Source organism: Triturus cristatus, chromosome 9, assembly GCF_964204655.1.
Source record: "Triturus cristatus chromosome 9, aTriCri1.1, whole genome shotgun sequence".
Taxonomy (NCBI): Eukaryota; Metazoa; Chordata; class Amphibia; order Caudata; family Salamandridae; genus Triturus; species Triturus cristatus.
In genome coordinates, this window is record NC_140592.1 from 520,810,688 (window position 1) to 520,832,227 (window position 21,540).

Below are 21,540 nucleotides of genomic sequence, written 5' to 3' on the forward strand. Positions count from 1 at the left end.
AGCTAGGCACTTTGCCAAAAAAGGGTCATTTTTCTCTGCGAAATTGAGGTGTGTCCACCTTGCCTTTTGCGCCGTTTCCTGACGCGGGCACTAGGCCGACCCACACAAGTGAAGTACCATTTTTCTCGGAGCACTTTGGGGAACGCGGTCTGGGTGGAAATTTGTGGATCCACGCAGATTCCAGAACTTTCCACCACAGGAATGTGGGGAAAATGGGTTTTTTATGACAATTTTTTAGGTTTGCAAGGGATTCTGGGTAACAGAACCTGGTGGGAGGCAGTCAAGTCACCCCATCCTAGATTCCCCTGGATGTCTAGTTTAAAAAAATGCATAGGTTTGCTAGGCTTCCCTAGGTTCTGGTAGAGCTATGGTTCAAAAACTATAGCTAGGCACTTTGCCCAAAAAGGGTCATTTTTCACTGCGAAACTGAGGTGTGTCCACGTTGCATTTTGTGCCGTTTCCTGTCGCGGGCACTAGGCCAACCCACACAAGTGAGGTACCATTTTTCTCAGAAGACTTTGGGGAACGCGGTGTGGGTGGAAATTTGTGGATCCACCCTGATTCCAGAACTTTCCACCACAGAAATGTGGGGAAAATGTGTTTTTTTAAATGAGGTTTTAGGTTTGCAAGGGATTCTGGGTAACAGAACCTGGTGGGAGGCAGTCAAGTCACCCCATCCTGGATTCCCCTGGGTGTCTAGTTTTCAAAAATGTATAGGTTTGCTAGGTTTCCCTACGTGCCGGCAGAGCTATGGTTCAAAAACTACAGCTAGGCACTTTGCCAAAAAAGGGTCATTTTTCACTTCGAAATTGAGGTGTGTCCACGTTGCGTTTTGAGCCATTTCCTGTCGCAGGCACTAGGCCAACCCACACAAGTGAGGTACCATTTTTCTCGAAACACTTTGGGGAACGCAGGGTGGGTGGAAATGTATGGATCCACGCAGATTCCAGAACTTTCCACCACAGAAATGTGGGGAAAATTTGTTTTTTTTGACAGTTTTTTAGGTTTGCAAGGGATTCTGGGTAACAGAACCTGGTGGGAGGCAGTCAAGTCACCCCATCCTGGATTCCCCTGGGTGTCTAGTTTTAAAAAATGTATAGGGTTGCTTGGTTTCCCTAGGTGTCAGCAGAGCTAGGGTTCAAAAACTACAGCTAGGCACTTTACCCAAAAAGGGTCATTTTTCACTGCGAAATTGAGGCGTGACCATGTTGCGTTTTGTGCCGTTTCCTGTCGCGGGCACTAGGCCGACCCGCACAAGTGAGGTACCATTTTTCTCTGAAGACTTTGGGGAACATGGGGTGGGTGGAAATTTGTGGATCCACGCAGATTCCAGAACTCTCCACCACAGAAATGTGGGGAAAATGTGCTTTTTTGACAATTGTTTAGGTTTGCAAGGGATTCTGGGTAACAGAACCTGGTGGGAGGCAGTCAAGTCACCCCAGCCTGGATTCCCCTGGGTGTCTTGTTTTCAAGAATGTATAGGTGTTCTAGGTTTCCCTAGGTGCCGGCAGAGCTATTGTTCAAAAACGACAGCTAGGCACTTTGCCAAAAAAGGGTCATTTTTCTCTGCGAAATTGAGGTGTGTCCACCTTGCCTTTTGCGCCGTTTCCTGACGCGGGCACTAGGCCGACCCACACAAGTGAAGTACCATTTTTCTCGGAACACTTTGGGGAACGCGGTGTGGGTGGAAATTTGTGGATCCACGCAGATTCCAGAACTTTCCACCACAGGAATGTGGGGAAAATGGGTTTTTTATGACAATTTTTTAGGTTTGCAAGGGATTCTGGGTAACAGAACCTGGTGGGAGGCAGTCAAGTCACCCCATCCTAGATTCCCCTGGATGTCTAGTTTAAAAAAATGCATAGGTTTGCTAGGCTTCCCTAGGTTCTGGTAGAGCTATGGTTCAAAAACTATAGCTAGGCACTTTGCCCAAAAAGGGTCATTTTTCACTGCGAAACTGAGGTGTGTCCACGTTGCATTTTGTGCCGTTTCCTGTCGCGGGCACTAGACCAACCCACACAAGTGAGGTACCATTTTTCTTGAAAGACTTTGGGGAACGCGGGGTGGGTGGAAATGTATGGATCCATGCAGATTCCAGAACTTTCCACCACAGAAATGTGGGGAAAATTTGTTTTTTTTGACAGTTTTTTAGGTTTGCAAGGGATTCTGGGTAACAGAACCTGGTGGGAGGCAGTCAAGTCACCCCATCCTGGATTCCCCTGGGTGTCTAGTTTTAAAAAATGTATAGGGTTGCTTGGTTTCCCTAGGTGTCAGCAGAGCTAGGGTTCAAAAACTACAGCTAGGCACTTTACCCAAAAAGTGTCATTTTTCACTGCGAAATTGAGGCGTGACCATGTTGCGTTTTGTGCCGTTTCCTGTCGCGGGCACTAGGCCGACCCGCACAAGTGAGGTACCATTTTTCTCTGAAGACTTTGGGGAACATGGGGTGGGTGGAAATTTGTGGATCCACGCAGATTCCAGAACTCTCCACCACAGAAATGTGGGGGAAATGTGCTTTTTTGACAATTGTTTAGGTTTGCAAGGGATCCTGGGTAACATAACCTGGTGGGAGGCAGTCAAGTCACCCCAGCCTGGATTCCCCTGGGTGTCTAGTTTTCAAGAATGTATAGGTGTGCTAGGTTTCCCTAGGTGCCGGCAGAGCTATTGTTCAAAAACAACAGCTAGGCACTTTGCCAAAAAAGGGTCATTTTTCACTGCGAAATTGAGGTGTGTCCACGTTGCGTTTTGAGCCATTTCCTGTCGCGGGCACTAGGCCAACCCACACAAGTGAAATGAAATGAAATGAAAATGTGATTTATAAAGCGCTGCAGTTGCCCTGAGGCGTCCAGGCGCTAAGTGAGGTACCATTTTTCTTGAAAGACTTTGGGGAACGCGGGGTGGGTGGAAATGTATGGATCCATGCAGATTCCAGAACTTTCCACCACAGAAATGTGGGGAAAATTTGTTTTTTTTGACAGTTTTTTAGGTTTGCAAGGGATTCTGGGTAACAGAACCTGGTGGGAGGCAGTCAAGTCACCCCATCCTGGATTCCCCTGGGTGTCTAGTTTTAAAAAATGTATAGGGTTGCTTGGTTTCCCTAGGTGTCAGCAGAGCTAGGGTTCAAAAACTACAGCTAGGCACTTTACCCAAAAAGGGTCATTTTTCACTGCGAAATTGAGGCGTGACCACGTTGCGTTTTGAGCCATTTCCTGTCGCGGGCACTAGGCCGACCCGCACAAGTGAGGTACCATTTTTCTCTGAAGACTTTGGGGAACATGGGGTGGGTGGAAATTTGAGGATCCACGCAGAGTCCAGAACTCTCCACCACAGAAATGTGGGGAAAATGTGCTTTTTTGACAATTGTTTAGGTTTGCAAGGGATTCTGGGTAACATAACCTGGTGGGAGGCAGTCAAGTCACCCCAGCCTGGATTCCCCTGGGTGTCTAGTTTTCAAGAATGTATAGGTGTGCTAGGTTTCCCTAGGTGCCGGCAGAGCTATTGTTCAAAAACAACAGCTAGGCACTTTGCCAAAAAAGGGTCATTTTTCACTGCGAAATTGAGGTGTGTCCACCTTGCCTTTTGCGCCGTTTCCTGACGCGGGCACTAGGCCGACCCACACAAGTGAAGTACCTTTTTCTCAGAAGACTTTGGGGAACGCGGTGTGGGTGGAAATTTGTGGATCCACCCAGATTCCAGAACTTTCCACCACAGAAATGTGGGGAAAATGTGCTTTTTTGACAATTGTTTAGGTTTGCAAGGGATTCTGGGTAACAGAACCTGGTGGGAGGCAGTCAAGTCACCCCATCCTGGATTCCCCTGGGTGTCTAGTTTTCAAAAATGTATAGGTTTGCTAGGTTTCCCTACGTGCCGGCAGAGCTATGGTTCAAAAACTACAGCTAGGCACTTTGCCAAAAAAGGGTCATTTTTCACTTCGAAATTGAGGTGTGTCCACGTTGCGTTTTGAGCCATTTCCTGTCGCGGGCACCTGGCCAACCCACCCAAGTGAGGTACCATTTTTCTTGAAAGACTTTGGGGAACGCGGGGTGGGTGGAAATTTGTGGATCCACGCAGATTCCAGAACTTTCCACCACAGAAATGTGGGAAAAATCTGTTTTTTTTGACAGTTTTTTAGGTTTGCAAGGGATTCTGGGTAACAGAACCTGGTGGGAGGCAGTCAAGTCACCCCATCCTGGATTCCCCTGGGTGTTAGTTTTAAAAAATGTATAGGGTTGCTTGGTTTCCCTAGGTGTCAGCAGAGCTAGGGTTCAAAAACTACAGCTAGGCACTTTACCCAAAAAGGGTCATTTTTCACTGCGAAATTGAGGCGTGACCACGTTGCGTTTTGTGCCGTTTCCTGCCGCGGGCACTAGGCCGACCCGCACAAGTGAGGTACCATTTTTCTCGGAAGACTTTGGGGAACGTGGGGTGGGTGGAAATTTGTGGATCCACGCAGAATCCAGAACTTTCCACCACAGAAATGTGGGGAAAATGTGCTTTTTTGACAATTGTTTAGGTTTGCAAGGGATTCTGGGTAACAGAACCTGGTGGGAGGCAGTAAAGTCACCCCAGCCTGGATTCTCCCGGGTGTCTAGTTTTAAAAAATGTATAGCTGTGCTAGGTTTCCCTAGATGCCGGCAGAGCTATGGTTTAAAAACTACAGCTAGGCACTTTGCCAAAAAAGGGTAATTTTTCACTGCGAAATTGAGGTGTGTCCACCTTGCCTTTTGCGCCGTTTCCTGACGCGGGCACTAGGCCGACCCACACAAGTAAAGTACCATTTTTCTCGGAAGACTTTGGGGAATGCGGGGTGGGTGGAAATTTGTGGATCCAAGCAGATTCCAGAACTTTCCACCACAGAAATGTGGGGAACATTTGTTTTTTTGACAGGTTTTTGGGTTTGCAAGGGATTCTGGGTAACAGAACCTGGTGGGAGGCAGTCAAGTCACCCCATCCTGGATTCCCCTGGGTGTCTAGTTTTCAAAAATGTATGAGTTTGCTAGGTTTCCCTAGGTGCCGGCAGAGCTATGGTTAAAAAACTACAGCTAGGCACTTTGCCAAAAAAGGGTCATTTTTCACTTCGAAATTGAGGTGTGGCCACGTTGCGTTTTGAGCCGTTTCCTGTCGCATACACTAGGCCGACCCGCACATGTGAGGTACCATTTTTCTTGAAAGACTTTGCGGAACGCGGGGTCGGTGGAAATTTGTGGATCCGCGCAGATTCCAGAACTTACCACCACAGAAATGTGGGGAAAATTTGTTTTTTTAAATAAGGTTTTAGGTTTGCAAGGGATTCTGGGTAACAGAACCTGGTGGGAGGCAGTCAAGTCACCCCATCCTGGATTCCCCTGGGTGTCTAGTTTTCAAAAATGTATAGGTTTGCTTGGTTTCCCTAGGTGTCAGCAGAGCTAGGGTTCAAAAACGACAGCTAGGCACTTTGCCAAAAAAGGGTCATTTTTCACTGAGAAATTGAGGTGTGTCCACCTTTCCTTTTGCGCCGTTTCCTGACGCGGGCACTAGGCCGACCCACACAAGTGAAGTACCATTTTTCTCGGAAGACTTTGGGAAACGCGAGGTGGGTGGAAATTTGTGGATCCACGCAGATTCCAGAACTTTCCACCACAGAAATGGGGGGAAAGTTTGTTTTTTTTGACAGTTTTTTAGGTTTGCAAAGGATTCTGGGTAACAGAACCTGGTGGGAGGCAGTCAAGTCACCCCATCCTGGATTCCCCTGGGTGTCTAGTTTTCAAAAATGTATAGGTTTGCTTGGTTTCCCTAGGTGTCAGCAGAGCTAGGGTTCAAAAACTACAGCTAGGCACTTTGCCAAAAAAGGGTCATTTTTCACTGCGAAATTGAGGTGTGTCCACCTTGCCTTTTGCGCCGTTTCCTGTCGCGGGCACTAGGCCAACCCACACAAGTGAGGTACCATTTTTCTCGAAAGACTTTGGGGAACGCGGTGTGGGTGGAAATTTGTGGATCCACACAGATTCCAGAACTTTCCACCACAGAAATGTGGGGAAAATGTGTTTTTTTAAATAAGGTTTTAGGTTTGCAAGGGATTCTGGGTAACAGAACCTGGTGGGAGGCAGTCAAGTCACCCCATCCTGGATTCCCCTGGGTGTCTAGTTTTCAAAAATGTATAGGTTTGCTAGGTTTCCCTACGTGCCGGCAGAGCTATGGTTCAAAAACTACAGCTAGGCACTTTGCCAAAAAAGGGTCATTTTTCACTTCAAAACTGAGGTGTGTCCACGTTGCGTTTTGAGCCATTTCCTGTCGCGGGAACTAGGCCAACCCACACAAGTGAGGTACCATTTTTCTCGGAAGACTTTGGGGAACGTGGGGTGGGTGGAAATTTGTGGATCCACGCAGAATCCAGAACTTTCCACCACAGAAATGTGGGGAAAATGTGCTTTTTTGACAATTGTTTAGGTTTGCAAGGGATTCTGGGTAACAGAACCTGGTGGGAGGCAGTAAAGTCACCCCAGCCTGGATTCTCCCGGGTGTCTAGTTTTAAAAAATGTATAGCTGTGCTAGGTTTCCCTAGATGCCGGCAGAGCTATGGTTTAAAAACTACAGCTAGGCACTTTGCCAAAAAAGGGTAATTTTTCACTGCGAAATTGAGGTGTGTCCACCTTGCCTTTTGCGCCGTTTCCTGACGCGGGCACTAGGCCGACCCACACAAGTAAAGTACCATTTTTCTCGGAAGACTTTGGGGAATGCGGGGTGGGTGGAAATTTGTGGATCCAAGCAGATTCCAGAACTTTTCACCACAGAAATGTGGGGAAAATGTGTTTTTGTGGACAATTTTTTAGGTTTGCAAGGGATTCTGGGTAACAGAACCTTTCAAAAAACAAATGTAAAATAAACTTACCAGGCCTCAGGGAATGGGGTCCCTGGGGCCGAAATTGACCCAGGGAGGGGGCCCGCACAGCTTTAGCCATGTCCCAAAAAATACTGTTAAAAAAAGGGGCCATGGTAAGAACATCCTGACCCCTTAGCCCTTGTCCTGGGGTCCCAAAAGGAGTTTTTGTAGATTTTTGCCAAGAAATTGCAACAGAGTCCTGAATCTGTGGCAAAGAATTAAAAAGAGCACAAGCATGGCCTCCCACACTTGTTTACATTATAGCCCCGGGTGGGCCAGGTCCCGGGAGCGTGTGGGCATTAAATATTACAAGATGGGGGCGCACAGTCCCCCCTACTAGGGCTCTTTGAGCCCAGGGACCACCACTTCCCCGGGGCTTTGGTTTTAATATACCCCGGGGTGCCCACCCTCAAGACATAGCTGTTTGCTTTTGGTTGGCAAGAGCTTTGGCAGCTTCTGCCAAGCAAAAGCAAACCCTCCGCTACCAGCAAGCATGAGCTGTCAAAGTGCTCCTGCTTGCTGGAAGCGGAGGTTGCATCTTTTTCCTTGCTTGCAGACATGCGGGCAGGGAAAGAGTTGACAATATTGCTTTTGCACACAGGGAGCTTCATTTCTTGGAGCTCCTTGCATACAACAGCAATGTCGGCGCCCGCAGGAGGCAAGGATCCGGCTGGAGTATAGGTAGGCTCACATTACTCTCAAACAAAACCAGTGAAATTCAGCAGTTATAGTTAGCTGAGCTTGTCATGAGTACTGTAATATGTGAAGTCATAAGCAGCGCATTGCGGGCCGCAAGTTATAGTTAGCCCGGTTAACTATAACTGCTGAATTTTACTGGTTTTGTACAAATGAAATGTGAGGTTAGCTATAACGTCTCGGTAACCTTTGTGTTTTTTCAGTGAATTTCTAAGGTATTGTTCTTCTATTTCCTAACTATAAGTCCCTGTAACCTTGACTCAATGTTTAAACATCAGTTAGGCCTGCAGATCCTTTGCGAATGTCTTTACAGTGAAGCAATATGCGAATGTTAAATATTAAGTGGAGTCCTGCTTATCTGTTGCGAAAATAACTTCATTTTAGTGAAGTAAATGTAAGTAACACATTTGTTTTTTTCTCCAGATGTAGTAACTCCTGATATAAAATACATAGCCGGGCCTGTAATTGGGGAACATGATGATTTCGATGTAGTGCAACAGACTGTATTCCTATTTCTGTTTGTGGATTATTCGGATATATTTCAGTCTGAGATTTTGGATTCAGTTGGTAAGTTTAATAAATAACGTTATTTACTGCTTTGTATAGGAAATATTAATTTTCAGCAGGGCTTTACCTCACTTAAACTGGCAGACCTGTTAGGAGTTATTTTTATGAGGTTTGGCCTTGTAACTGTCAGAAACATACAATCTGTTAAATTTAGAAATATGAAACATGAAGTTGCGCTGCCACCAGGGTCTCTTACCCATCATGGACCACATTTTGAAAACCCAGATTCTTCCTGATGCTTGAGGGTCTTAAAGAATTCACTCTGTTCTAGACTCCTTGCTATTGAGTGCTTCATAGTATTCTACAGAGAAACAAAGTGATACGAACTTACAATTGTTGGTTTACACAAGATTTTCTGTTAATGTCCTACTGCTACTAAATTCACAAAGGATACCTAGACCTCTTCAAGGAGTCTGTGATAGTCAAAGGCTCCCAGTGGTCATCGTGGAGGTCATAAATTATCATTTACGCATGTTTAAATGTACACAGAAAACCTTTAATCGTGCGTAATGGAATGGGAAAGTGCATTTGCACAGTAAAACGTTTTTATTTTCTATGTGGGCAGATATTTCACATATGGAGAAGCACCTTTTCCTCACTCACTGCTAAATTTGGAGCTGTTCCTATGACTAGTACACATTTACCCCACTGCGATAGGAATAAGTTTAGGAATGCGTTGGGTTGGGAAGCCTCACTACGGTGCATGTGGAATAACTTTGTTTATGGGGGGCAGTGCCCACTTTGCAGACTTCCTAAGATTAGAATTTAATAAAAACAAAGTAGTGCTATCTTCGGAGGTGGCAGTATTAGGGATTATTCTGGACTGGGACTGGAAATGTATAAATATATAAGGTGGACATTAAATATTTGCTGTTATGGCATGTAGAATGTGTAATGCACCACCACGTAAATATGTTTTAGCGAGTTAATGAACCTATTGACCAAGTACTTAACCACTCACACTTTATTGCGTGTAGATGAATGAATGAATGAATATAATTTATATAGAGCAACTTATTCCTTTGGGTGTCTTGGCGCTATTGAAAACAAGGGTAGCTACAGCAGATGTCAGAACCGAGTCAGGCAGATGACCAGGTGCCTTCTAATCCTGCAAGAAAAGCCAGGTCTTTAAGGCCTTTCTGAAAGTAAGTAAAGAGGGAGCAGCTTTTAATGTCAGTGGAAGACTGTTCCAGAGCACAGCTGTGGCCCTGAAAAAGCTCTTCCCACCCCAGTTGCTCCTCTTAAATGAGGGGAAAGACAGGTTAATGGCTGAGCCTGAGTGAAGCGTCCTCACTGGGACGTACCATTTGAGTTTCTCCTTGAAGTGGGCTGGCCCCAGTCCATGTAATGATTTGTAGGCCAGACAGAGAGCCTTAAACCTACATCGTTGTCTAACTGGCAACCAGTGTAGTTTCATGATGGCTCCTCTAGCCGGTTCATGTTTAGGAATTTTGAAAAGGAAACGGGCAGCAGCATTTCGCAAAGTCTGAAGCCTCTTCAGGAGACCCACTGTGAGAGTAAGATAGAGACTATTGCAGTAATCGACCTTTGTAAGTACCAATGCAATGATAACAGTTCTTAGAAGTTCGGGAGGCAGGAATTTTTAAATCTTTTTTATGAGCCTTAGGGAGCAAAATGAGACTGATGTAATTTTATTTACATGGTCCTTGAACTTCAGTTCTTTGTCTACCAGGACGTCTAAGGTTTTTTACTTTGTTTGAGGGTTCAGGAAGTGAGTCCAACTCTGGTGGCCACCACTCCGGCGTCCAAAATGCGGGGTTGTTACCAAAGAGGATAACCTCAGTTTTAGAGGCATTTAATTTAAGGCAGTTGTGGTCCTTCCACTTGCTCACATTGCTCATGCATGTTCTGAATGCCATATCAGAGTTGTTTTTAGGTTTTGCCAGTGACAGTACAATTTGGGTGTCATCGGCGTAAGAAGCGAGGAGAAACCCAGCATTTTTGATAATTGTCACGAGTGGTGTAACATAAAGGTTGAATAGTGTTGGGCTCAGTGCCGATCCCTGGGGAACTCCACAGGGCAAGGAGAAAGGCTTAGATGTAAACTTGCCCATCGTCACAATATGTTGCCTGTTAACCAAGAAGGATTGGAGGAGAGCTAATGCTGTAGCCTCTGTCCCCAGACTTCGCATACGGTCAGCCACAATCTCATGGCTGACCGTATCAAATGCTGCATAGGGATCCAACAAAATCAGGGCCGCTGTCCCTCCTCTGTCCAGCATTTCCCGAATATCCTCCGTAGCTACCACCAGAGCAGACTCAGTACTACAATTTTTTCTGAACCCGTGTTGTGTATTGTCCAGTAGAAGGTTTTGCTCTAGATACTCTGAGAGTTGTTGATTCATTATTTTCTCCGCCAGCTTGGCAGCAAAGGAAAGTCTTGATATTTGCTGGTAATTATTCAGATCCAGTGGATTCAGATTATCTTTCTTTAACAGGGGCAGAATGGAGGCAAGTTTCCAATGAGTAGGAAAGGTTCCTCCTGCAAACACGTTGTTCAGAATATGGCCCAGATATTGTGCCACTTTTGCAGGGATCATATGCATTATTTTAGGGGGACAGGGGTCTTGAGGCGCACCAGATTTGATTAGTGGAATTTGCTTTGTTGGTTGCTCTTCTGAAGGGGCCTTATAGGTGGAGAATCTGGTTTTACCTACAGAGGCAGTTAATTCACACCCATCCTGTTGACCAGCTACCCTCTTCGCTGAAAGATTATTAAAAATGTTACCAACCTTTTCTTGAAAAATGTTTGCCAGCACATCACAGACATTTTTATGTATTACTGCATGGTTAGGGCTAGCTGGTGTTATCAATTTTTTCATAACTAGAAAAAGGGTTTTGTTTGCATCACAGGCTGCTTTAATATGTTCAGAATGAAGTTTTTCCTGCTAGGATACGTTTTTTATGTTCAGCTAGTTTATTTTTATAGATGTTTTTCTCCTCTACCTCATACTTTTTTCTCCATTTCTGTTCTTGTCTTCGACAATCCTGCCTTGAGATCCTAAGATTTTCATTATACCAGGGATGGGATACTTTCTTGGCTACCGTTTTATGGTTGATTGGTGCTACTATGTCCAGGGCTGAGTTTAGCCAGAGCAAAACTTTTCAACATTTTGCTTCAGATCATTTTCCAGTTGCCAGGGTCCAGGGGTGATGGCGTCTCTCAGTTCGGCCGGACAAATTTTGTGCCAGGCTCTACTTGGGGGTTGTTGGATAGTATTTCTGTGCATGGTAAATTTCTCAGTCTGTATCAGCCAGTTAACTGTCCAGTGATCGGAGCAGGTGAGAGGGAGAGATGAGAGTAGAGTAATAGCCCAATAGTTGGAAAAGATCCCATCTAACATATGTCCTGCCCTGTGCGTCGGACCTTTAGTATTTAGGGATTGTCCGAATGCATTATTGGTATCGATCAGTTTTATGGAATATGGGTCTGTTTCATCTCCCAGATGAAAATTGAAATCGCCTAACATCCAAAAGTTTGCATTGGTAATAGATTATCATGCTGAGCTCATTGGCAAAGCCACACCTCGGTCCTGGTGGACGACAGATTAGCAGTCCCTTGACAGCCTGCAAGTCCAGCTGCTGCACCGAGAAGGCTAAAGCCTCAAAACCAGAGGTGGTATGTGGCTCAAAGGTTGTTTTAAAATAATCACGATGAAATACTGCCAACCCTCCTCCACACCACATTAGGCAACCTTGCAGCATTTGCTCCTATGAAAGACAAGAATGAATTGTAACGAGGCCATTTGGTAACGCCATAGATATGACTTGGAGCAAACAGATGTTTTACTAGCAATTGAAAATGATAATGTGTCCCCACGTCTACAAACATAATTTCATTACATTTTTATGACAAATATATCAGAGCAAGTCTTGAAAAAAGAATCAATCGTGGGCACACTTGGATTCTTATTTGGTAAATCCATGTGCGCTTTGGTAAGGCATTCTGGAGATGTGCTTGTCTCTTACATTCCACTCAAACTGGTTGAGCGTGATCTGCAGTATATTCATGTGACATGGATTACGATATTCCCGAATCATGCCTAAGCGCAACCACAAGATCACTATTTCAAGATTGGTGGAGTAAGTCTGATACTCACACACCACACCCAAGACTTCCCATATTCAGGCCTAACTACAACCCCATTGTCTTTCTAACATGCACTTCAAACTGGCCTCCAAAAAGCCTGATGTTAATTGGAGCGCCTCGCAGTCTTATCAGGGGTGTCAATCGAGGTGTACATTCCATGGTATAAAACATTGTTTATTAGATCCCCAATAGTGCTAATGTTTGCATAAACAAGAAGATAAACAGGATAAGTGAGATGTTTAGATGGTCCATGATTGAAATTTGCGCTACACATTTTGTAGTAGGAACTGATTTTCAAAGAAATATTATAATGCATTGCAAGGTAGCTTGTGTATAGTGCTTCATAGCATTGAACGAGAGCCCAAAGCAACTCTGGATTGTTGAGTAAGAGGCTATTGTTTGTTGTGCATAGTTAGTAATGTGTAGATTTGTTGAGTGCTTTGCGTGGGAATTCAGTGTTTAATCTGAAATGACAGTGTAAGAGAAAATCATTGATATGAAACAAAAGGGAGAACAGGCCATGTGATGAGATTTGGGATGGGACAAGGAGGGGAGGGCTGGCACAACATCACATCCCAGTTTAGTTTTCTCCTCCTTTGCATTATGGTACATCTAGTCCATATTTAGTGCGCAACACAAGAGTTGTCTGTTGTGTTACACTAAATTAGGGGGAAGCAGTGCTGTGTATCCCAGACACATAGTGTCAGATTCAGCCAGAACATCATCACTCATGATTTGGGCCCAACATTTGTGGTAGATTCAAATCAGTTGGGGGTAAAAACTCAACAATGCAATAGTTCTTTCTGTCTAGTGCAGCCTGGTCAGGGCTGGGGGTTGTGCTTCCAAGGCCACAGTTCAGGCTAAGCTGGATAAATTCACCTGGGACAAGGGCCCTGGAGCAGCTCAGAAGGGCGGAGATGCTCAGTCGGAGAAGCAGCAGTCAGTGTAGTGGGCAAAGGAATTGACTTCACAGCACATTCTCACAGCCATCACTATTGTCCGTACATCGCTGGAGTCAAGGATTGACTCAGTAACTGCAGAGGTCTCCCTTATTCGAGCGGACATGCGTTCCATGAACACTCAACTGAAAGACGTAGAAACAAAAAGGGCTCGTTGGTTGCCGACAGTTCCGACCTGCAGCGCAGAGTGGACAACCTTCAAGCTCACACCTTTGAGGGACATGTTTCATGTGTCGCGGTCAATACTGATCCATCGCATTTAATCAGGACCAATTCTATTCAGAAACTATCTACACGTGGTAGTGGGCGACAATGCTCCTACCTACCACACTACTTGGAAGCGAGCACGAGGTCCCGTCAATCCTAGTGGTAACCTAGCTACTAGCTGCTACTCACTCCATATGGCAAGTCGGCACCTATTTGTGTCGATAGATCAGTATTGACCGCTACTCATGAAACATGTCGACCACTTCACATGAGTAGAGCTGAGCTCTATTGGACCATTGAGCCTGAGCACAGCCACTCAGCTTGTTTTTAAGAAGGTGGATTACCATTCTAATAAAGGTTTTTTGTAGACTATCCAACCTTTTTTAATATCACTCACATGCACCACATCTACACTGCTTTTTAGGGTCCTCACACCCACGCACCAAACAGCAGGAACAAAAGATCTCTCCTAAAGAGCCCCATTTTGGGTGCCCGTCGAGCCTGCAGAGGTAGTTCCGAATAGGAGGACCCTCCCTATACTCTATCCCTCCTTCTCATTGTCCGCCTTGTGGGAACAGCATACACTTCTTGTTGATGACTGGTTTAGGGCATGTATGCTGGACCCCTTATAAAGCCCTTGAGTCCCCCCTTTTTTGTTTGAGAGATCTTTTCCTGTTCCCACAGCAGCCGCTGAGGAAGCACTCGACACCTGTGAGCCTGTTGTAGAGCTGTTGTCCGTTCTGCCAGTAGCTGAAGCATTCCATGGAGGCTCTAAGAATGCCGTCATCATCATGGGGATACGCTGAGAACTGTCACGGGTATCTGCGAGCTCCTCCTCGGGATGGCACTGATGCTAAGTAAGGCCCCCCTCCCATCCGTCCCCAGCCCGGAGTATGTATGAGACACGCGGACTAGGGGGACGGGTGAGCGAGGGAAAACGGGACAGGAACAGCCGGGAAAGAGAGACCTGGAAGAGAAGTTGCACAGGGTGAGACGAGGAACGAGGACCCCCGCACCCTTCCCGATAGCTCTCGGATAGTGTAACGACCCTGGTACCTTCGCGCTGTAGACGGAGGTCTCGAGGGTCACCTCGACCAGAAGAAACTGGAAACGGAGTGGCGCTACTACTTCCACGCTCGGAACTCCGTGAGCGGAGGAGCGCCAGCCAGGAAGGTTCTCTCCTCCTCACCCTTCACAAGGAGGGAGGAAGTGGAGCGAAAGCTCGGTTTCACTCGTTGGTTCAGAGGGGTTTACGAACAGTAAGCAAAGTAAACAGAAGGAGTTGCGGGTGTTTCCCGGCAGAGATGTTCGCGCTGCTACTCAAATACTCACGATTCTGCCGTGAGTAGAGGAGCGCACTCTGAGGAGTTGGCAAGCCCGGAAATCCGTGGGCGTAGAGGAAGAGCAGGGAGTCCGTCTGGTTGATGGCCGTTAGGAGAACGGTGGATTGTGGGTTCGTAAGAGAGGCGTCTGCAAGGGTTGCTGATAGAACCGGAGACACTCACCTCTCTGCGAAGGCGTCGGTGATGTCGTCGGCACAGGAGGGCAAAGGCTGCATGGGCCGCTGGAAGCTCTGGAACGCTGTAGAGGATGGCGGGCTGGAAACCGCGTAGGCTGGCAGTCGGGGAGCCGTTGATGAATGTAGGAATCATAGGCAACGCCCCCGGGTTGTCTGCGGTCTTTTATTGGCCGAAAGGAGATTACGTGATCGGGTGGCCGCGTTGCCTCTGGGACCTGTAGTTCTTCCGGGCATTCTGTGGCGGGGTCGGTGCGCTCGGATCGTGACAGCACATCCCCCTTTACCCCGTCACCGCCGCCCCCGGGCCCCCGGGCTTGGTTGGACAGCGACGGTGAAAGGCTGCCACCAGGCGGTCGGCGTGCACCGCGGAGGCGGGCTCCCAAGAGTCTTCTTCAGGACCGTACCCCTTCCAGGAGAAGAGGTACCATATCTTCCCCCTCAGCAGTTTGGAGTCCAGCACTCGGCGAACCACGTACTCCCGATCATGGTTGATCCACACCGGAGCAGGAGCCCTCCGCGCTGGACAGCGCGAGGGCTTGAGGAGAGAGACGTGGAACACCGGGTGTATGTGCATGTGCGTTGGAAGGCGCAGTTGCACCGCTACGGGGTTTACGTGTTTAACCACCGGGTAGGGTCCTATGGATTTCGGATTGAAGACACTGGGTTTCCGAAATCGGAGGTTCTTAGTGGATAGCCATACTCTGTCCCCCTTGTGGTACACCGGCGGGGGTCTGCGGTGTTTATCCGCCTGCGCTTTGTATCGGGCCTTGGCTAACAGGAGATGTGACCGGGCCTTTTTCAGGGCCGAGCGTATGGAGTGAAGCCGGCTCTGGAGATCAGGAAGGCAGATGTTGTCTCGCGGGAGAAAGAAGGGGATAAAGCGTGGATGGAACCCCGTGGCGAGAAAGAACGGAGACTGCTGGGTGGAGGAGTGTTGTGCGTTGTTGTATGCCACCTCAGCCACCCAAAGTAAGTCCACCCAGGTGTCTGCAGCTTGGTCAGCGTAGCATCGCAGGTACTGCTTGAGCGTCTGATTCAATCTCTCTGTTTGTCCGTCTGTCTGTGGGTGGAAGCTCGTAGAGAGGGAGGAGTGAATACCCAGCGCTTCACACCACACCTTCCAAAACCGTGCAGTAAACTGCGACCCTCTGTCGGAAACAATCCCCGTCGGTAATCCGTGAAGTCTCACCACGTGTTGCAAGAGGAGTTTCGCTAAAGCTCCCGCTGTGGGCACCTGTTTGCAGGCTATAAAATGTCCCATCTTCGTCAGATAGTCGACGACTACAATTATGGCTGTGCACCCTTGATCTTTCGGCAGCCCCACCACAAAGTCTATGGATATGCGTTCCCAGGGGTTCAGAGGAGTGGGTAGTGGCATCAGAAGACCTTGGGACTTTTGGTGGTCGCTCTTCATCTGGGCGCAAACGGCACATTCCTTCACCCACTGCAACACGTCTGGTCGAACGGAGGGCCACCAGAATTGACGCATCACTTTCTCCAGCGTCTTGGTGCCTCCCGTATGACCAGCACACGGCAGGTCGTGACACCAGGAAAAGACGAGTTTGCGGAGTTTGAGCATAGGGATCAGTATCCGAGATCCGTTTATCGGGAGACCGTGGTGCAGTCGCCATTCTCTATGTCCTTTTAACCATGTGGACCATGCACATGTACGTATCCCTCGCTTCACTCCTTGCAGGAAGGATTCGGTGTGCGTGTTGCCGATGACCTGTTCCGGTAATAGGATGGGCTGATCTGGTGTTGCCAACGGGAGGTGCGAGAGGGTCTGTCTTGAGAGGGCATCGGCTTTTTTGTTTTACGTCCCTGGTCGGTAGGTGACCACGAAGTGGAATTCCGCAAAAAAGAGCACCCATCGCTTCTGCCTGGGAGAGAGGTGTCGGGCTGACCGCAGGAACTGGAGGTTGCGGTGGTCCGTGAACACCGTTACCTGATGTTGGGCCCCCAGTAGCCAATGGCGCCATTCCAGGAACGCGTCTTTGATGGCAAGTAATTCCTTCTCGGAGACGGTGTAATTACGTTCCGCTGGATTCAATTTCCTGGACATAAAGGCCACTGGGTGTAATTGGCCCGTGTCGGGGTGGCGTTGGGAAAGAATGGCTCCCACTGCTTCATCTGATGCGTCTGCTTCCACTATGAACGGAAGATCTGGTTGCGCGTGGCGCAAGATGGGAGCGGTGGTGAAGGCGTGTTTGAGCTGGTCAAACGCTGTCTGGGCTTCCGGCGACCAGAGGAAGGGGATGCCTTTCCGTGTTAGTTTCGTGAGTGGTGTCACCATTTGTGAGAAGTGGTGTATAAAACGCCGATAAAAGTTTGAAAACCCAAGAAAGCTTTGGACCTCCTTCACTGTTTTCGGCGGGGGCCATCTGGTTACCGCCTGGACCTTGCGGTCAGTCATGACTTGTCCATCGGGGGTAAGCAGGACACCAAGGAACTCCACCGTGGTGATATGGAATTCGCATTTCGTAAGTTTACAAAACAGGTGGTGTTTTTCTAAGGCCTGCAATACCGATGTTACATGGCCCACGTGTTCTTCTTCCGAGGATGAAAAGATGAGGATGTCGTCTATGTACACCACTACATAGAGGTCTAGAAAATCCCTCAATACTTCGTTCAAAAAGAACTGGAAGGCGGCTGGGGCGTTGCAGAGCCTGAAGGGCATCACCAGATATTCGAACAGGCCGAATCTTGTTTTGAAAGCCGTCTTCCACTCATCCCCCTCTCGCATTCGCACCAGGTGGTATGCCCCCCTGAGGTCTAGCTTGGTGTATATTCGCGCTCCTCGCACCTGTTCCAACAATACCGGGATCAGTGGTAGCGGGTATTGATTTTTGATGGTCATGGCGTTGAGGGCGCGATAGTCTATGCAGCAGCGTAGTTCCCCATTGGCCTTCGGTATAAAGAAGAGGGGGGACGCTGCGGGCGATCTGGAAGGGCGAATGAACCCCAACCTAAGGTAGGTATCAAGATAGTCCCGGAGATGACTGGTTTCTGGACCCGTGAGAGCGTACACCCTGCTACACGGAACAGCGGCTCCCGGGGTGAGATCGATCCTACAGTCGTAGTCGCGATGTGGAGGGAGAACCTCGGCTTTCTGCTTATCAAACACTCCTTTGTAGTGGTGGTAACATAGAGGGAGCTCCACGTCCTTCTCTGCAGCTGTAGCTACGTGGTGTGCCTGTGGTTCGTTAAGATCTGGAGCGGCCTCACGGCGTTGACACCGCGTGCGGCAAAAGAGGGAGCAGAAGGTTACAGAGTTGGTAGCCCAATGTATCTGGGGCTCGTGACAACGTAACCAAGGCAATCCAAGGATAAGATGGCATCGGGGCGCTTGGATGATGTTAAACGCGAGTCTCTCGCTATGGTCTTCTCCAATGGACACCTGTAAGGTGGGTGTGGTATACCGTATGGGGCCGGATTCCAGCTCCTTGCCGTCCACGGCGTAGACGAGTTCAGGGGTGTCTTTCGCCACCAGCGGTATCCCCAACCGGTGGGCTTCATGGTCATCCATGAAGCAGCCCGTTGCTCCAGAGTCAATCATGGCCCGTACTTGGTGGGTTTTGGGACCTATAGCGAGGAGCACGGTTAGATAGAAATGGTCTGGCTCTATGGAGGTGTCTGCTTCCAGAGAAGGGATGTAATGACAGCTCGAAGGCAGGGCCGTTTCTACCATTAGGCAAGACTAGGCGGCCGCCTAGGGCGGCAAAAGGGGGAGGGCGGCAAAAAACATAAGTTTGGGAATCCCCTTTATTCATGGAATCAAGGGCCTTCAACCTCAAAAGAGCATTGGTTAGCGTCTTATACAATTCATTCGACGTGACGTGAGGTCACGTTCGGCGCCACAGGCGGGGCCGTGTGTGCGCCGCTAATAGCCCGCTGCAATTTGCAAAATTCCCGCCGGTGGCTGAATCACTCGCTGACGACTACAGCCGGGCCTGATGTCACCTGGCCCCTCCTTGGCTGTTTTCTGCTCCATGTGGGGCACAGTCTGTTTTGAATATTCGTAACTCCCCAGCAGGGAAGTGCCTGGCGTAGGCACCCTGCTGTCCCCTTCCCATGACTGCCACATCACGACGGGTCTCTGCCCACCAAGTGAGTTCTCTGAGTCCCTGGCCACGGAGAAGGGCCCATGCAAGCCCACCAGTATATGCAAGCCAGACACTCCCAGCAGCCGGATGTGCGAGGTACCTCCATGCATGTATTCACTGCGGGCGGCAGGGGTGTCTCTGCGCTGGGCCCGACCACGTGCACTCCGCGGGAGACATTTTGTCTGGCAGGAGAACTTCGCTGATTGTTGTTCCTGCTCGGGAGCTGGAGGCAGGTGGCAGCATGGTCAGGTAGGTTTTACCCAGGGCGGAGCACTGGTGATGCAGTAGCATTGTAATGCAAGTAGCAGAGGTGGCACTTTAGAGCAGCCTCATAGGTGGGCATAGTTATGGGGACACGGAAAAGGAATACATTGCTAGATGTAACACTAACAGGTGAAGAGAGGCTGCAGTTGGGAGGTTTGGTAGAATACCACCGACATGTTGGCACGGCTCACTTGTTTTCCTTCTTGTTTCACTCCAGGCGCTACAGAGGGGTTGGTAGTGCTGGCTGTAGCCCATATAGCAATGCCCCAAGTGCCAACTTTGGCGTCACTATTGATAAATGGGCATTTCTGGAATAGCAGCACTGCAGAGCCGGCGGACATCGCCCGGTGAAGAGTGATGGGAGGACGCGGCTGCTTCTGGGTGGTAGTGCCAGCCTTGCAGCTCCACGGGTATTCCATAAAAGGCTTCAATTCCTGAATTGGAGGCATTGTTTAATGTTCCTGTATTGTTTTTGGCTAAGCTGAGCTGGGCAGTAAGCGCTTTATTTAGGTGATTTATGACGCACTGAGTTCCTGCTTTCAGGCGCTGTCTGAACACCTCGTGCAACTAACTGTAAAATGCATTCAGATGGAATTGGATATCGGAATATAATTGACGCACCTGTTTGCTATTTGTTTTTAAATGCTATTAAACGCTGCCATCAGTATTTATCAACCTGGGCATTTACGTAGTGCGGTCAAGAAAATGAATTGCCTCTCGGCGCTTCAATACCCGGTGTGTTCCTGTTATTCAAGCCAATCGCGATCCTTTTGGGGTACGCTAATAAGAGACGTGATGAACTGTCCTGTCCAAATTCTAATTTGTGATCTATATATGACACAAGGGCTCCTGAGCCCGACCGACTCCGAGTTTTTATTCTGTCCCAGTGTCAGTGCTTAATATGAACCGGTGGTTTCCGGTGCGGGAACTGACATTTAATTGTCAACACCGGCATTTATTGCACGCAATTATATAGTGGCACTGGTATTGTGCTTTAGCGATAAGCACAATAACAGTTGTTTACTAATTAAATATACATTACAAAAGACTGATATCTTTCGCCCGTGCTATTCTTGCAGCTTTGGGGGCCCGGAATAGCCCGGATTGTCACACTTATAGTATTACTTAGTGGTTGTGTTGCTACCAGGCAGGCAACTAGAGCCAAATTTCGGGGGGGGGCTGAAAAAGATTTCGGGGAGGGCTAAGTCTTCCAGCCATAGGCAGAATGGCTGTAAGAAGGGGTGAAGACACAACAAAAGCCTCATTAACGAGATAATGGTCTTTTAAAGACCCGTGAAGTACTCTGGTGCGGCTGCAATTAGACGGACGCCAGCCCGCGAGGCTGTCTCGGCCGGGCTGTCACACACGACGGGGGGGGCTGAAGCCCGGTGAGCCCAATGGGTGTTGCGCGCCTGGTTGCTACTACCATTTGGAGTGCTTGCAGGGGCAATGGGTGGTGCAAGTTGCAGTGGGCTCCTGTCGAGGGGTCCTGGATTTTAAATGTTCACAAATTAAGCACTGTGCTGTCTGGTTCGTTCACATTGTGTCCCTGCCTCCCTGTTTTATAATCCGTGGCTCTCTTCCTCAATCTCTGAGGGTTTATGCCAAAATACAATTCTTCACAATTTGCCCTTGACGTGGGTATTGTTTTATGTAAACTGCTCGAGCTTGCACATCCCGTGGGCTTTGAGGGGGGGGCGGTGTCATGAAGCCCTTCTTTTGCATTCCCTAGGCACAGGTGCCGCAGACAAAATGAAACCAAGACACGGGTCTCGTGGGACTCCCCGGGACATCGGAGCAGAGCAAATGCTCGTTAAATTAACAAATTAATGGCGCAGGTTCTCAGCGACAACAAGAGATGAGCCCTGGCGGAAGGCTGGAGGTTGTACAGATAGAGCGGCCCAAAGTAACGATTGATTGGGTATGTGACCACAACTCCCTGGGGCTTGAGGCTTCAGAGACCTGAAAAGAGTGAGTACATTGTCTCATTAGAGGCCCCACCTCTTGCACTATGTAGTCACACCCGGTTTGGGCTGCGAGTGGGTGGAATTGTGGGTCCAGCGCAGGCTATGCAGATACATCATGCAGTGTAGTTTGTCTCGTGGAACACCCCTGCGCACCCCGCCCTTCTACCAGACGGTACTTCCCTCCACGTGTCTTCTGGTGCCCCTCACTGATGTTGCAGCCTTTGACTCCAAGCTAACACACATCCTGGTGTCTGCAGTGAGTGCACAGCCACATTCCTCCAGTCTCGC

At 48.4% G+C, this 21,540-nt stretch overlaps 1 protein-coding gene across 1 annotated transcript in view; it reads left to right on the forward strand.

Moving 5' to 3' along the window:
* Nucleotides 1–21,540, forward strand: part of TOP6BL (TOP6B like initiator of meiotic double strand breaks) — a 2,412,394-nt gene that overhangs the window by 1,128,118 nt on the left and 1,262,736 nt on the right. The window contains exon 10 of the mRNA XM_085627714.1: nt 7,979–8,122. Coding sequence (XP_085483840.1) covers nt 7,979–8,122 — 144 coding nt within the window. The remainder of the gene's footprint in view (nt 1–7,978; nt 8,123–21,540) is intronic.